General features: G+C 43.0%; 1 protein-coding gene across 1 annotated transcript in view; it reads left to right on the top strand.

The window, feature by feature from the left end:
* The window catches only part of LOC146773037 (purine nucleoside phosphorylase-like), a 166,821-nt gene extending 152,021 nt beyond the window's left edge, over positions 1-14,800 (top strand). Inside the window, exons 5-6 of the mRNA XM_085637905.1 lie at positions 5,198-5,388; positions 12,075-14,800. Coding sequence (XP_085494031.1) covers positions 5,198-5,388; positions 12,075-12,274 — 391 coding nt within the window. The 3' untranslated portion in view covers positions 12,275-14,800. The remainder of the gene's footprint in view (positions 1-5,197; positions 5,389-12,074) is intronic.
* Positions 14,801-15,711: the final 911 nt, after the last annotated feature.

Below are 15,711 nucleotides of genomic sequence, written 5' to 3'. Positions count from 1 at the left end.
GGCTGTGCTCCTTGTTCTCGAGCCCAGTGTTCCATGATGAGCCGTTAGAGGGAGACGGCTTTCCCCGGCTGTGCTGGTCGGGTTTCCTCCTGCTCGTATCAACATTAAAGATACTACCGATTACAGAAGCCTTCGCTTCCTTTATTATTTCAACAGTATTGTTTTTTTAAAGGAGATATAAACAGGTTTTTGATTTTTTAATTTGTCTGACGCGATTTTTAATATCTAAAAATGAAGAAAAAAAACAGATGATAATATTTGTCGCTATTAGGATTACAAAGATACGAGCAACAGAAAAAGTTGAGGTTATGGGTTTAACTGCACAGAGAGTTTTGTCTATGTTCAAACTAGTAATATGGTTACTATTTGCAGTACCTTTAGATTTTGCACTTCTCGCAAATAAAAGAGGAATGGTGTGGAGAAACCGCCTTACTGTACCTTTTTGCACATATCTGTGCACTGTGTTACTGTCAGGTTGTCAGCAGCACAAGAAACAAACAACGCCACTAACCTTTTCACCGTGGCCAGCGGAAACGATGATAGTCGAAAATTCCCCCAATTCTCCTGAACGCAACCCCCAACAGAGGAAGAGAACACTGCTGCGGGAGGTCGTGCCCCGGGGAAAAGGGAAAGGGATAAAATAACAAACTGTGTTGCAGTTGCCCTCCTACCTCCCTGGTCTGGTCTAGGAGTCCGAATGGCACCCTTGTAGGTTTTGACACAGGAGCCCTGCAGCTACTCTTTCTAATAAACCTGAGTGACAGCGTAGCTCCACTGGAAACAGGGTAAAGGTAACTTAGCCTCAAAGTTAGTTATGCAGTGAAGCAATTCCTACTGTTCGATATTCACAGTAAGAACACTTTCAGTCGCACTGCACAAGTGTAGTAAATATTAAACACAGCCAGAGAGATTCAAAAAGTGTCTACCCCTGCTATCCGACACCACGGTATTGCGGAGTAAATGAGCAAGGAGCAAAACGAGATCCAGCACACAGTCCCAATGCAATTTGCCACAAGACTACGCTGGACTTACTTCACGGTAAATAATAGAAAAGAAGTTAATACTGTGGAAGCAAACAAAAACCACTCCGGTATCTCAATTGTGGTGCCCTGACCGCTGTACCGAACTGGGTGTCAAGAGGGGCTGATAATGTCTCAGCAATACGAAAGGAAACAAAGTTGCGGTACGGAAGGAAGCGCTCTGGCGCTCCTTCCACGAATACCCGCGGGGCTCTAAAAGAAAATAAAATGTCGCTGCAATGAAGGAAGCGCTCCGGCGCTCCTACCAAGATACCTGCTAGATACTGCACGTCAGATGAGCCGTGCCTGAAAACGGGAACCGGGTCAACTTCCCAATGGGCGCTTCCAGAAAGGAATCCTCGGGGTCTCAGGAAAACGCTGGATGATTCTTCTAGCTGAAATCTGGCGGGGAAACACCATCCGCCATCTTCAAATGCTCTGGAATGGATTGTCAAGCACTTTCCTCACGAGGAGGAGGTGCTTAATTAGGGGCTATTCTTAACCTCATTCTGACATGCCCCACTGCCTGCTGGGAGATGTAGTGCCGCGGGCTACTGCTCCACTTACGCCCGGGTACTCGCATGCCAAGAAAGCGTGTATGTGCCTGTCTGGCGGTCTCCCGACGGGTGAACGCTACAGTTACTAGCACATTTTCACTGGTGGCAACATATCACACATTTATCGCAATTTATTATCCTTTAATTGGGCCACTCCTACAGTGGTACAGCACCAAAGACCATGTAGGGAAAATGTTTGTTAATCAGGTGACTGCACATTACTCTTGTTTGCGCACAGCTCTGACTGAACAATGACGTGTACTAATTATTTGATGTGGGAAGGATTCTAATACACAAATCCATTATAGGGATACTCCTTCCCTCCTTTAGAAATGCCGCTTTTTCACATTTCTAAATCTACTAGTACCACGTTGCATTTGCCCTGGTCTCTTCTAGAAGCTGTGCTGAGGATTTAGTCTCTTGGGTTGTGAATGGGCTGTACACATATAGTGAATGGTAGTGGTTTAAATTTTGAATAAGAATTCTGTCCACAATGGTGGCAACATGTGTATGCAGATAAGGATTTACATATTTCTATATATTTGGGGATGATTAATTTTCTTTTTTGCACCAGAGGAAGTGATCATTGGTGCCGAAACATGTCAGATGAATAATCATATTCATGTATCAGCCCATTAATAATTATTCGATTGAATGCAAGCTTGAATGAAAACTGAATGTGTGCTGATTTTTGTCAGAATTGAAATGAGGAATCCTAAAAGCAGATTGAACGATTATTGTGTTTCAAAGTAATACTTTTTGAACTAAATATTATCAAAACATGATCTTTGTGCTGTGTCATGGTGTGTGAAATATTTACGTGGTATCTTGTTTTGAGATGTAATTAAGTGGCCCTGGCTCCAAAAAGAAGGGCTATTCATTGGACTGTCATAGACAAGCTGAAATAGACACATTATATATATATATATATATATATATATATATATATATATATATATATATATATATCACGCAAATCTCTCTCCTCACAGAAAGAAATTAAATGAGCCGCACTCACCACGGTAAGAGAAAGATTTCAATAATTCATTTTGCAATGCTGGCAGTTCTAATGCATTTCGGTCACGTTTGACCTTTTTCAAAGATAAGCCAGGACATCATAGAAATCACAAAACGCACCAACCAAGTGATTGCTGATTTTATAGTTCTTGCCCCCTGGTGGACGCCTCGATGGGTTGAAATCTAGCATGATGGTACTTGTGGTTCATTTTGGTTTACAAACGGATTTGACCTCCAGTAGGTGATGCCGATCAACTTGCTTTTGATTACCGTGGCTCCGTTGCATGTCCTTTTAAACATGCAGGAGTCCTGACCAAAGGACAGTCCTTGGCGGCACCATATGCCCTGTTTTTGCTACCGCAAAGTCACAAACAAGGTCCGATTTTGGGCATATTACCTGGCGCTCTTTGTAGGCGGTGCGTTGCTCACGGCAGGACCAAGCCGTTGAAACATCACGCAAATCTCTCTCCTCACAGAAAGAAATGAAATGAGCCGCACTCACCACGGTAAGAGAAAGATTTCAATAATTCATTTTGCAATGCTGGCAGTTCTAATGCATTTCGGTCACGTTTGACCTTTTTCAAAGATAAGCCAGGCCATCATAGAAATCACAAAACGCACCAACCAAGTGATTGCTGATTTTATAGTTCTTGCCCCCTGGTGGACGCTTTGATGGGTTGAAATCTAGCATGATGGTACTTGTGGTTCATTTTGGTTTACAAACGGATTTGACCTCCAGTAGGTGATGCCGATTAACTTGTTTTTGATTACCGTGGCTCCGTTGCATGTCCATTTAAACATGCAGGAGTCCTGACCAAAGTCCAGTCCTTGGCGGCGCCATATGCCCTGTTTTTGCTACCGCAAAGTCACAAACAAGGTCCGATTTCGGGCATATTACCTGGCGCTCTTTGTAGGCGGTGCGTTGCTCACGGCAGGACCAAGCCGTTGAAACATCACGCAAATCTCTCTCCTCACAGAAAGAAATGAATTAATTTTCTTTTTTGCACCAGAGGAAGTGATCATTGGTGCCGAAACATGTCAGATGAATAATCATATTCATGTATCAGCCCATTAATCATTATTCGATTGAATGCAAGCTTGAATGAAAACTGAATGTGTGCTGATTTTTGTCAGAATTGAAATGAGGAATCCTAAAAGCAGATTGAACGATTATTGTGTTTCAAAGTAATACTTTTTGAACTAAATATTATCAAAACATGATCTTTGTGCTGTGTCATGGTGTGTGAAATATTTACGTGGTATCTTGTTTTGAGATGTAATTAAGTGGCCCTGGCTCCAAAAAGAAGGGCTATTCATTGGACTGTCATAGACAAGCTGAAATAGACACATTATATATATATATATATTCCATCAAAGCATCCAAGCATTTAGGGGCACACTCTCAACAGACTGTACCATCCAGCATTCACATATTGACAATATCCTGCAATGCTGCTCTGATACCTTTCACCGACCTGACGCGTTTCGAGGCTTCCTGCCTCTTTCTCGAAGGTCATATGCATTTGAAAAACACAGGTGGTTCTCATTTCAATATTAGCGCTAAGTGCGCGCAATGCAGGTTGGACTTCGTAGTCCTGGACTAAGTAGTCACTGAGAACAAATCCTGTAGTAGTTTCAAAATTTAAAAGCATTTTCTTTACCCTAAGTGGGCTCCGGAGCAGCAGGCAGGAATAATTCGTCACAGTCTGTTGTGCCGCAAAGGGGGGTCTCGGACAGTTCCGACCCACGGCCTTCCTTTCTCTCTGGAATGTTGCTGCCCCCCACGGTAGGATTGACCGTGTAGTAATATTCCATCAAATCATCCAAGCATTTAGGGGCGCACTCTCAACAGACTGTACCATCCGGCATTCACATATTGACAATATCCTGCAATGCTGCTCTGATACCTTTCACCGACCTGACGCGTTTCGAGGCTTCCTGCCTCTTTCGCGAAGGTCATATGCATTTTACCCCCCTTTGCGGCACAACAGACTGTGCCGCAAAAAACCGTACAAATTCACTGAAAAAACCATAGGTTTCACACACGTTATAGTTAGGAATTAGCATTTAAAAAACCTTGCAAATTCACTGAAAAAACCATAGGTTTCACACATGTTATAGTTAGCGGAAATTTTACTGATAAAAAACCAATGAAATTCCCCCGTTATAGTTAGTGCAGGCAACTATAACTCACGCGACCGCAATCCTCTGCTGATGCTAATACTGTATTTAGACACTTATTTGCCCATGTCTTCTTCCATTAAATTTTAGCTATACATATATTACAAAAACATTTTTTTCATAAAGACACATATGTCATCAGCAGAGGATTGCGGTCGCGTGAGTTATAGTTGCCTGCACTAACTATAACGGGGGAATTTCATTGGTTTTCCATCACTGTTAATCCATGATACATTGCTGTACTTTTGTCATCTCTGAATAAGCTCCTTAGATTGCTAGGAATGTTGTTCTTATTCCTGTTAACGTGCCTTCCATTGAGAATCTTGCTTGATATCGCATTAACGTGCATTACATAATGAATGTTAGTTACATTCCAAGAAATCTTCTTCCATTAACTACCCTTTATGGAAATATTTCCTGCAGGTTTGGGGTGAGGTTCCCATGTGTTTCGGATGCCTACGACAAAGACCTCCGCAGCATAGCCATGCAGTGCGCTGAAGACCTGGGATACCAGGACTTTATTCGTGAAGGCGTGTACTGCATGGTGGGTGGACCCTCGTATGAGACCATCGCTGAATGCTGCATGTTAAAGGCACTAGGAGCTGATGCTGTGGGTGAGTGTTAAAAACTCCTTTAAACACCACATTTTATTAGGTCATCTCAGGGTTTGGGAGTTCACTTAACGTCGTGGTTTAGCAGTATTTGGCTTGGCCTCTTTTAACAATTAATGTGTAGGGGCAGTTCCCTTGGGCTTACAGGACATTGCTGTCCTACAAAAATGAGATCAGTGCAAGCTAAGCGTCTTTCAGATCACTCTGCTATGCAGGCATGTGCTCAAAGGCGGCCATTTTAAAGAGCTGCTCAATGTCCTTGATTGTTCCCAAAACCCTTGGTGGGATGTAGCTATCAATAGTGCAGTAGGTGCCGTGGCACCTCAGCCCAGTGGTCTTAGCGGACATATGAACTTCCACTTCCATCCAACGTTCTATTTTAAAATCCAGCCATCAGACTTGTGCTTTTTTCTTGCCAGCACTAGGATTTGTGCTCACTAACACTCCTTTTGCAATCACAACACTGCAAATCAAAGTCTTCTTTTGGGATGGAAAGCATGACACACGCTTTAGGTAAAAACTGAAGTATTTACAATAAACAACGTAGCGCAATTAACACAGATTACAGTTAGTACACACAACCAAAACAGGATTATTGCCAAGGAACGGCTGTCTAGGAACCTTGCTCACCATTATCGTGACTTTGAGACGGTATAGGACCCTGTGTAACAATATCACTGCCCCCCCCCCCCCCATTCTCCCCTCAAAGCTTATCCTGTCCAATCAGATTAAAGGTGCTGAACCTGTTCACCTATTATGGGAGTGACGGAAAAAACAACTGATAGAACTGTTAATCTAGGAACAGTTCACAACTTTGAGATAATATTCGGAAAGTTTTGACTTTATTGTAATCAAAGTAAAGAGATTTCTTTTGGGAAGGGAGGGGCAGAGTGAGGGCGGTGCCTTTTTTACAAGGTTCTCCAGTGGGCATGGCCAATCTGGTGAAACTATTTAATTGGTTGCTTGCTCACTTGAATATCAATCACTAAGTTTGTGTGAAAACCTAAGAAGAATTACAATTTTTAAACTTTTTTTAGCATAATCCAATTGAATAAATTCTATTAATCCGTTCATTGATCTGAGGAGAGGACAACATAGTACCAACGTGTTTGAGAAGTAACCTTATGCTTCTGTGCAGTAGAACAGAGAGGTTAGCTCCAAAGAGCAGCTGGGGTGTGCAGTCTTCTGCATGAAGATATGCGGGTGTCTGGTGTATACATTATAAATAGAAATGAAAAAAGCATACTGGTTGTTAACAAAATGGCTTCTGAAGATGCTTGGTGCATGGTGGGGGTTTAGATCTTTCCCCGAAACTATTCTGGAGTTACAGATGGAAAGCTAATGATGTACATTTTTTGGAAGGGGGCATGACTATGTATCTGTTGTAATAATGGAGGAGAGGAGTTGGCCTAACGGCTAGGGCGGTCGACCTCGAATCTGGGGAACTGGGTTCGAGTCTTGGCAATGATGCTGAACATCCTGCGATTCTGGGCAAATCACTTAATCTCCCCGTGCCTAATAAAAATGAATGTGTGTCCTCATGTAACGTAACTGGTGCTATGTAAAGCGCTCTGATACCCGATTCGGGTCAAGTTTGCACTATATAAAACTCTGCAAAAAAAAATATATAATAATAACTAAAAGGTCCAAATCACCACCCTGGGAAAAACCTTTCAGCGTGCAGGGGACACTAGTAATGCTGCTTTTGAAGATAGACCCCCACTTTGGGGATCTTCAGGAATAATATAATCCAGTGGTTCTAAATCTTTTGATTTTTGTGGACCACCATTGAATCATTACTCCAGGCTGGGGACCTGGCCTAACCAATCTCTACGATTTGAACCTCCAAACAGTACACAAAAATAAAGCAACAGGTAAATAGCCAACAAATACACGAAGTGTAAAGTATTAAAATCACAGGCAAATAAACATAAAAGCAAATCAAAGTTGTAATTTTGATGGGAATGTTGGAGCTTTTCAAAATGTTAAAAGATAAAGCAATATGCTATACTCCAGCTTATCACATTGTCTTTTTGCTCCTAATACTTGTGCTCTTTTTTTAATTGAATACCAGTTTTCCAATTATCTAAACTAGGTCATGTTTGCTGTAATAGCAGTGCACCCACGAATCAATGCTACGGCTACCAGTTTAAATTTTTTGCCTCTATTTTCAAATCCCTTGACATTTACAGACCATTTTAAACTGTTACCTTTTCTGTATATATACATTGTTTATCTGTTATTATTTCATTCTGTAAGTAGTCACAGACACCCGAGTCGGCTTGGTGGACCCCAAGTTAAGAACTGCTGACATAAGAACTAGAGTTCTGCTGTGCTGGCACAGCATTGCATACTAGGCTCTGGCTATTTTTCTGCCACAGCCCCGTCTGCCTTATAAGTGGGAGCTGCTATAGGGAAAATGTCTGCAGAAATTTGCTTAAAAGTCTAGATTTCGTTGCCAGTCCCTGCCACAATAGCGGTTTGAGAGCCAGGCTGCTCAAGCCTAATGAACTGATTTAGAGTTTCGCAGATGTAACACTCTGTCACAAACACTACATATTCTGTCTCCCGTGTTACAAGTGCCAGAGGATATGCAATATCCCACATGCCAAACAAATTCAGGTTCTTAAATGCGGCCCTTGGTCTACAAGCATGGGAAACAGTTAAAGCCCTCTTTTTAAAATTAGCAACCCGGTTTCTAAACCCTGCCTCGAACCCTTACAGCCCAGCGCATTAAAAATGTCCTCTGCAAAGAAAGTGAATAACGTTCAGTAACCTTGTCAGTTAACCTTGTTGCAATGCCTTATTTTTATTTTGTCACTTCGTTTTTATTTATTTATTAAGAGTTTTATATTGTGTGAACAAGACCCTTTCGGGTGACAGAGCGCTTTACAGAATGTGTACAAAAACATGGGATAGAACAAGAAGAACAATATGTTCATGCGTACATGGTAAGCAGAGAGATAAGAACACATAGTCCAGCATAAGTCCAGGCCTACGCATATTGCAATATGTACCAGAACAGTGGGTGGATGGTAGTGAGATGCAGGAAAGAGAGTGGTGCGGATCTCCGTGGAAAGGGCGAAGGCGTGACAAGAAGCAACAAACAAACAGCTGGGAACAGTCACTCATGAGGAGAGGTAGGTGTGTCCTCAGTGTGAAAGGAATTTGTTGGATAGTAATATTTTTACTACTTTTCTGAAGATGGATGTGAATGCGTTGCATCTGATCTTGGTAGAGAGAGAGTTCCAAATTCTTGGGGCAATACCGGAAATGAATCTTTTGTAGGTGTTCTTTTTCTTTACTTTTTGTGGCGTAACAGCACCCTCCCTGGAGGACTTCAGAAAGAAACTCAAGACCTCACTTTTGGATTGACATATGGCACCATTAGCGCCCAGATACCCCTATGGGTGATAGTGCTGCACTATATAAATGTTGACCGATTGATTGATTGATAAAGTAGTAAGGAGCTTGTGATTCTGGAAGATCCTTTTTCCACGCAATAGGGTCAGTTTCTGAATCAAGAATGAGGGGGTATTGTGGTGCAGCGCTTTATGAGTCATACAAGCACGTTTGATATTAATCCTAGCATAGTAGGGTAGCAATTTCATTGATTATAGGTCGGGTGATTTGATCACCTTTGTTTTATCCAGTGATAAGCCTGGCTGCTGCTTTCAGTGTAGCCTTCAGTGGTGCAAGTGAGGTTTTAAGGAGGCCCACCAGGGTAGTAGTACCGTAGTCTAATTTTGATAACACAAGAGCATGTACTGCTGTTTTGAGGTCTGCCACATGGAGGAAAGGTTTTAGTTTCCTAAGAATATGCAACTGATGGTTAGCTCCTCTAGTGACAGCACTGATGCGTTTTTTCATGGAGAGGGGTTTGTCCAAGGTTATACCTATGGATTTAGCAGAGTCAATGATGTGTGGGGTACAATTCAAGGCAGTGAGAAGAGGGAGCCAGTCTTTGATATTAGGGGTGGTGGTGGGTGGTGAGATCAGTAAGGATTCTGCTTTGACAGCATTGAGTTTGAGGTTGTTACGAGGCAGCCAATGTTTTTGTTTTTGTCAAGGTGTTGTTGAGGATACTGATGTAGCCAGGGGATGGTGAGTTTCATGTAAAGTTGGGTGTCGTCCACATACATGTGGTAGGAGATATGGGTTTGTTTGAGGATTTCAGTTAGGGGCTCCATACATAGGTTAAACAATGTTGGGAGAGAATAAAGCCTTGGCATATGCCCGGCACTGGAGACTGATCGGATAGAGCATGATCGATTAGGATGCCCTGAGATCTGTTGTATAGGAAAGAGGAGAACCATTTCAGCACGGTCCCAGAGAGACCCATCCTGTGTTCTAGAAGGTTAAAAGGGAACCATGATTGACAGTGTCAAACCCTGCTGACAGGTCCGGTAGTATTAGAAGACAAGATTCATTCCGGTCGAGTGAGCGTAGGGAATCGACAATTTAAGCCATGGCAGTTTTTGGTGCTATGACCCGATAGGAAACGTTATAACAAGGACCACCCTATATGCCCACCTGGACAGGAGTAAGTATTATATATATGTACAGAGTGCCATGGGAATCATTCAGTAGGTAGGAATCACATATTCAGTAAGTGATCCCCTCACTTAATGTATGACTACTACATATAGAGAAGATTTCTCAGTTAGAACACAAACAAGATCTGTCAAGGGTGTCTTTTGCTGATATATATTCTCTCAACAGATCTCAGTACTCATCCGTGTACTCATTATATACAAAGTGTAAACGATGCAGTGCTCAAGTGAATGTGACAGTACATAAAAGCGAACAGAAGACACTGTAGAATCCCGGCCCATCCAATAATTTACAACAACAAAAATATATGTTAGCGATTATTGCACATTCACATTCATAATCATCATAATAGAAAAGTGAGCCAGGAATGAGGTGTTGACGTTTCAACCCAAGTTGAATAAAAGGGTCTCCTCAAAACTAAGTTGTTTGGCTTAGGACCACTGATTATCTATAACTTCTCATAAAAGCACGCAATTTGTAATCCATAACAACATCAATTGTTAGGTGAAGACAGGGGCTCAGTAGGTCCGCCCCGTTCTCAATCTCAATGGGTATCTCTTGTTGATGATGATATCCTGTGGTGTTGAATCGGTAGGGACAAGAACTTCCTACATCTAAGCGGAATCGCTCATATCTGCCGGCAAAGTCAATTGAAATTCAAAAATCGATTTTCTGAGAGAGAGCAGGTTCTGGTGTTGGGGGAAGCTTGGCATTAGGAGTCTCCTTCCAACCAATTTGGAGTTCGATTTTTGGATCTTTAATTGACTTTGCTGGCAGATATGAGCGATTTCTCACAAGCAAATGGGGGGGGGGTGATGATGGGGGAGCTTAGGACAAGTGAGCAACTCTACCCAAGAAATTTTCATGCATCATTGTCCATGTCTGTTTGAAAAACTTTATTCGGTAAGGAAATTACATACCATAAAAGCGTTTACATATCAAATACATTAACAATTATGCACCTATCATTTTAGCAAAAATGAATTAATTTGGCCTGACTAAGTGGCGGTAAGTGCGAAAAAAGCAATTAAGAGAAATGTTTTGGCAATAATTAAAAAATGGTAAAATACAATAAAAATGTTTAAACGATACAGGGCGGGAAAGGAACAAACAAGCCCCCCGCTAGCAATTTTAGGGTGCATAGGGGGGCTATCCCAGTTCATCGTAGGGTATGTTTGGGTGACTTGTGAAAACCATCTGTCATTGTCCATGTCTTTCACACTAACATACAAGTACAAAAGATTTTAAAAGTCTTTCCATACAATTACCATCTGGGTAGATCTTCTTTGATACCTAAATTGACATCCGCTGTTTTTGTTGGTCTGTTTTGACATATCCAGCATGTCCAGTCTTGCAACTAGCTTCTGCAAGGCGATTATGCCTTTGCATTGTCCTCCGACTTTTAAAGGCCGGAGGGAGTGGAAAACTGGGATACTTGCCAAATTCAGACAATTACGCCTATGAGTTTTGGCAACTATGTAAGCGTTTACTTTGGCAGTTTTGGTTTCGCTCAATAGGAAGTTAAGTTTCAAAAAACGTAAGTGTAGGCTCTGCAGTTGATGCTGGCTGTTTTGAAGAATGTTGTAAATCTATGATTGTTTGATTATTGCTTAGAGAAAACTGAAAAATATATTTTTTTTAATTTCTAAAAACGTTGCTTTACTGAAACTGTCCTATTTATGTTTAATTCGAAATAAGCATGATATTAATAATTAAATGCAGAAACCTTAACATGCGTTAATTTGTTTCCTTTATTTCGTCCATTCTTTCCTTCCTCATGCTCTCCCTTTATTTCTCCATCAATAAATCTTCCTCCTTATCTTCTCTTTCTTTCTTGCTTTCTTTCAATCTTTTCCTGTTTTCACCTCTCCCCCTCCCTTCCTTTTTCCATTCTCCATCACCCTTTGGCCCCACTTTCACTGTGATGTATTTCTCTGTCCCTTCACATCTGGGTCTTACATTTCATTTCTCTTGTTGTCATACTCCTTGCTATTTCTTCTCCATATCTCTCTACTCATTATCTTTCCGTATTATTTTCTTTCCTCCAATTATCTCCCTCTACTTGTTTCTGTCATCTTTCTCTGCTCTCCCTCACCGCTGTTTTCCCACCACCTTCCCCTATACCTTGTCTCTAGGTATGAGCACTGTGGCAGAGGTCCTGGTGGCCCGGCACTGTGGGCTTCGTGTTTTTGGGCTCTCCCTCGTTACTAACAAAGTTGTGCTGAGCTACGAGAGCCAAGAAAGAGCCAACCACGAGGAAGTGTTGCAGACCTCCTTGCTGAGAGCCCGGGCCCTACAGGAGCTTGTTACTCGTCTTGTGGGCAAGATGGCCTAGTTTTGGTCTCGACGGGAACCCATCCTTCTGCGTCTGCCAGTGATGGATTACCTCCAGCCTCTCAGCCTCCCTGAGCCTTCTTCCCTTCCCTTGGGACTCAAACCCACAATGTTCTCCATTTCAGCACCTCCATTCTCCCCTACCCCTATGGACTGGGACCCACCACCCTCTTTCTCAGAAAATTGTAGAGACTTTGTCACATCACCATAGGGACTGACCCGCCCCCCTTTCTCAATCTCGGAGGGTCTTCGAATTTCCATCACTTTTCCATCACTCCTGACCGCTTTCTGGGGCCAAGAAGACCGCCCTGCCTCTCTAGGTCAGCATCTCCCAGTATCTGTCTCCACCTCCCAGGATACAGACCAATGTGCATCTCTCTAGGTCTTCATTTTGGAGCTTCTATTCTCCACCTCCTGGGACCCAAGTCCCGCCCACCGACTTTGATTCCCAGTTCTCCAGGCCTCCACCCTTACTTGCAGCACCTGAGGCTCACTAACCTCTCCATCTCAGATATACTGTCCACAGGCAATGGTGCCAGCCTTGCATAGGCCTTGTTTCACTCAGTGTCCAATGGAGATCTGCACAGGAAGGTCCGGGGAAACTATCAGGAGAGTTTAAGCAGGGGCGTAGCTTCAGGCGGGGTGTGGGGTGGGATACTCCCCATTACTTACTGTCAGTTCAGTGGGGTGACATGCCCCAGGTGGCTGCCTGGCAGGGTGACTGTTCAACTATTGCAGGGTACGGCAAGGGGCTCAGGGCAGGGATCTGGCTGTTCATGGACAAGCCCCTGGCACATTGACCCCATGTAATTCACCTCAGATTGTAGTATTCACAGACAAAACATAGGTTATGTGCCTGATGGGGTTTCCTCTGTCTCGCACAGAAGTAGCTTTACCCGGGCGACAGAATAAAACAGACAGACTTGTCTGAGCCCGACCTAAGGACTCACCCATCCTGCACTGTTCTTCCTACGTTCAGTCGGATCTTCCGCATCCCTGAATCCCTGCCGCTTCCAAGCATGCCAAGCAGGGTGCTCGGCCTGCCTGTTGGTGCCTGGGGATGTGGGTGCGGCTGCTGCTCTCTTCCTACAGAAAAACTTATATTAATGTTGTTTGTATGTGTGCGAGTGTGTGTGCACTAGTGAGTGCACGAGTGTGGGCATCTGCCTATGTGGACGCATGAGTGTGTGCACGATTGTGCATGTGTGCTTGCCAGCCTGTGTACGCACATGAGCGTGTGTGCATATGTGAGTACGCACACATGAAATTGCGTGTGTGCAGGAGTGTGTGCAGGGTTGGACTGTCCTGTAACAACCAGGCAGTGCCCGATGGGCTGGTCTGACAGGTCAGTATGTGGGCAGGCTTTTTTGAGGACCGGTTTTTTAAGAGCTGCTGGGGCGGTTTTTACTGTTGTTTTCCCCGATATTAAAACAAACATTGCCTGCAGCAAGCTCAAATTCACACAGCCTTCTATACCATGCAGAACACTTAAACAGTGTGTTTTAAAAGTTCAAAACTGCTCCAATTTGCAAACATGGGCCCCTTTTCAGCTATCTAAATCATTAATGGGGGGGGGGGGGCTCTTTTATTTTGGAGCTCAGGCTATTTTCTGTCCCAGTCCGACACTGTGAGTGTGCACTTGGGTTTGTGTACATTACAGTGTGCTCATGAGTGTGTGTGCACAAGTGTGTATGGACATGATATTTTGTACTTGTGTACATGAGTGTTTGTGAACTTGACTATGTGTGTGTGTAGAAATCTGTCTTTGAATCTCAAAAGCTTCACTTAGCCTTTCAAGCTTCTGAGGTCATCAAAATGAGTATTGCTGAGTTGGGGTAAATGTGTGCTTTTGCAATTACATGATTTATGTGTGCAAAGAATGTGTGCACGTGAGAGTCAGTGCACGAGTGTGCGCATGTGCATCTGTGCACATGATTGTGTTTATGCCTGTACCAGCGTGTGTATGTGCACCTGAGTGTGTGCAGAAATCTGTGTTCCAATCTCAGCAGCTTCAATCAGCCTCTCATCCTTCTTAGGTCGATAAAATGGGTTCCGTTAAGTTGGGTTACCATAATCATCTTTTATTCTGTGCCAGGAGACCCCCAGTGGTTGAGGCGTGCTTTTGCAAACTCATTATGTGAGTATGCAAAGAGTGTCTGCATGTGAATGTCAGTGCACATGAGACTGTGTGTGCACGAGTTCGGCGGTCTTGGTAGGATCTGTTCAATAAGTCTATTGTAGACTGCCTGAACCGCCGCTTACAGCTTATTCCGCCGACCAATGAAGGGAAACAACGACGGCATTCAATTATGACATTGTGATTGAATAACATCATACGTGCCAATATGGCAATGCCGCAGTATCACCTCCCCAGCTAATTGTGCAAGAACAATCCCATGCTTCCATTGACCAGGTACTGACCAATAAGAACATGTGTATAATGCTTTAAAGGCACAAATCACTGTGCATGTTTAATGATTTTAAATGCACGTAAAAAGGCATAAATGGCGAAACGCATCTGCAAAAATAAAATCACATATATATATATATATATATATATATATATATATATATATATATATATTACCTACTGGCGGTCGCCAGTAGGTAGTTATAGTTAGGACCACGTTTCCATAGGAAATCCGCAACATTCTATTTTGAATAACTTTGGCGCCGGTCGACGGATCCTCGCGAATTTTTCAAAATAGGTGGGGTGCTACGCTCCGCTCCTACCCTGAAAGTCTCGGGGGGATTCGTCAAGCGGGGGCTGAGATAAAAGGGGGGTCCCAAAACGCGTTTTTCCCATGCATTTTTCCATAGGACCTTTAGACAGGGCTACAGCCCGAACGGCTGAACAGAATTACTAGAAATTTGGCAGAGAGGTAGTCCTCCGGTCAAGGAAGTGCCTTTTGTAGGTTTGGTGTAAATCTGTTCAGTAGATTCTGAGAAAATAGCCTTTAAATCACTATATATATCTGAGCCAGCTTACGGTGCGCTTACGGTACGCTTACCGTACGCGTACGGTGGCGTGCGCGAGCGCGATTCTGATTGGCTTTTAGATCTTAGTAAACATTCGAATCGGCCGAAACCAGGAAGCGGCGGCCGCCATTTTCTCTCTCGCACTGAGAGTGATGTTTCAAATATAAAGCCCAAAAACATGTAAAGGGGCTGTTTAGACAGCTCCCACACACATAGCCATGTTGAGGGAGTCCCCAAAGATCCCCCAAGGCCAAAAACTGAATTTTTATTTTTTCGGTAATTTCGCCGATTACGCTTACCGTACGCGTACGGTAAAAAATTATTTTAAAAAAAAAATTATCCACACTCTCCCCACCCCGTGTGCAATTGGTGCCCGAAGGGCACCATCTGTGCCTGGCTTATTAGAGATGAGATAAACTAAAATTTTTAAAAAAATAATAATAAAAAAAAAAGTATCCA

This window comes from Triturus cristatus, chromosome 12 (assembly GCF_964204655.1).
Source record: "Triturus cristatus chromosome 12, aTriCri1.1, whole genome shotgun sequence".
Taxonomy (NCBI): domain Eukaryota; kingdom Metazoa; phylum Chordata; class Amphibia; order Caudata; family Salamandridae; genus Triturus; species Triturus cristatus.
Note: the sequence above shows the minus strand (reverse complement) of the source record. Positions and strands in the feature narration are given on the sequence as shown.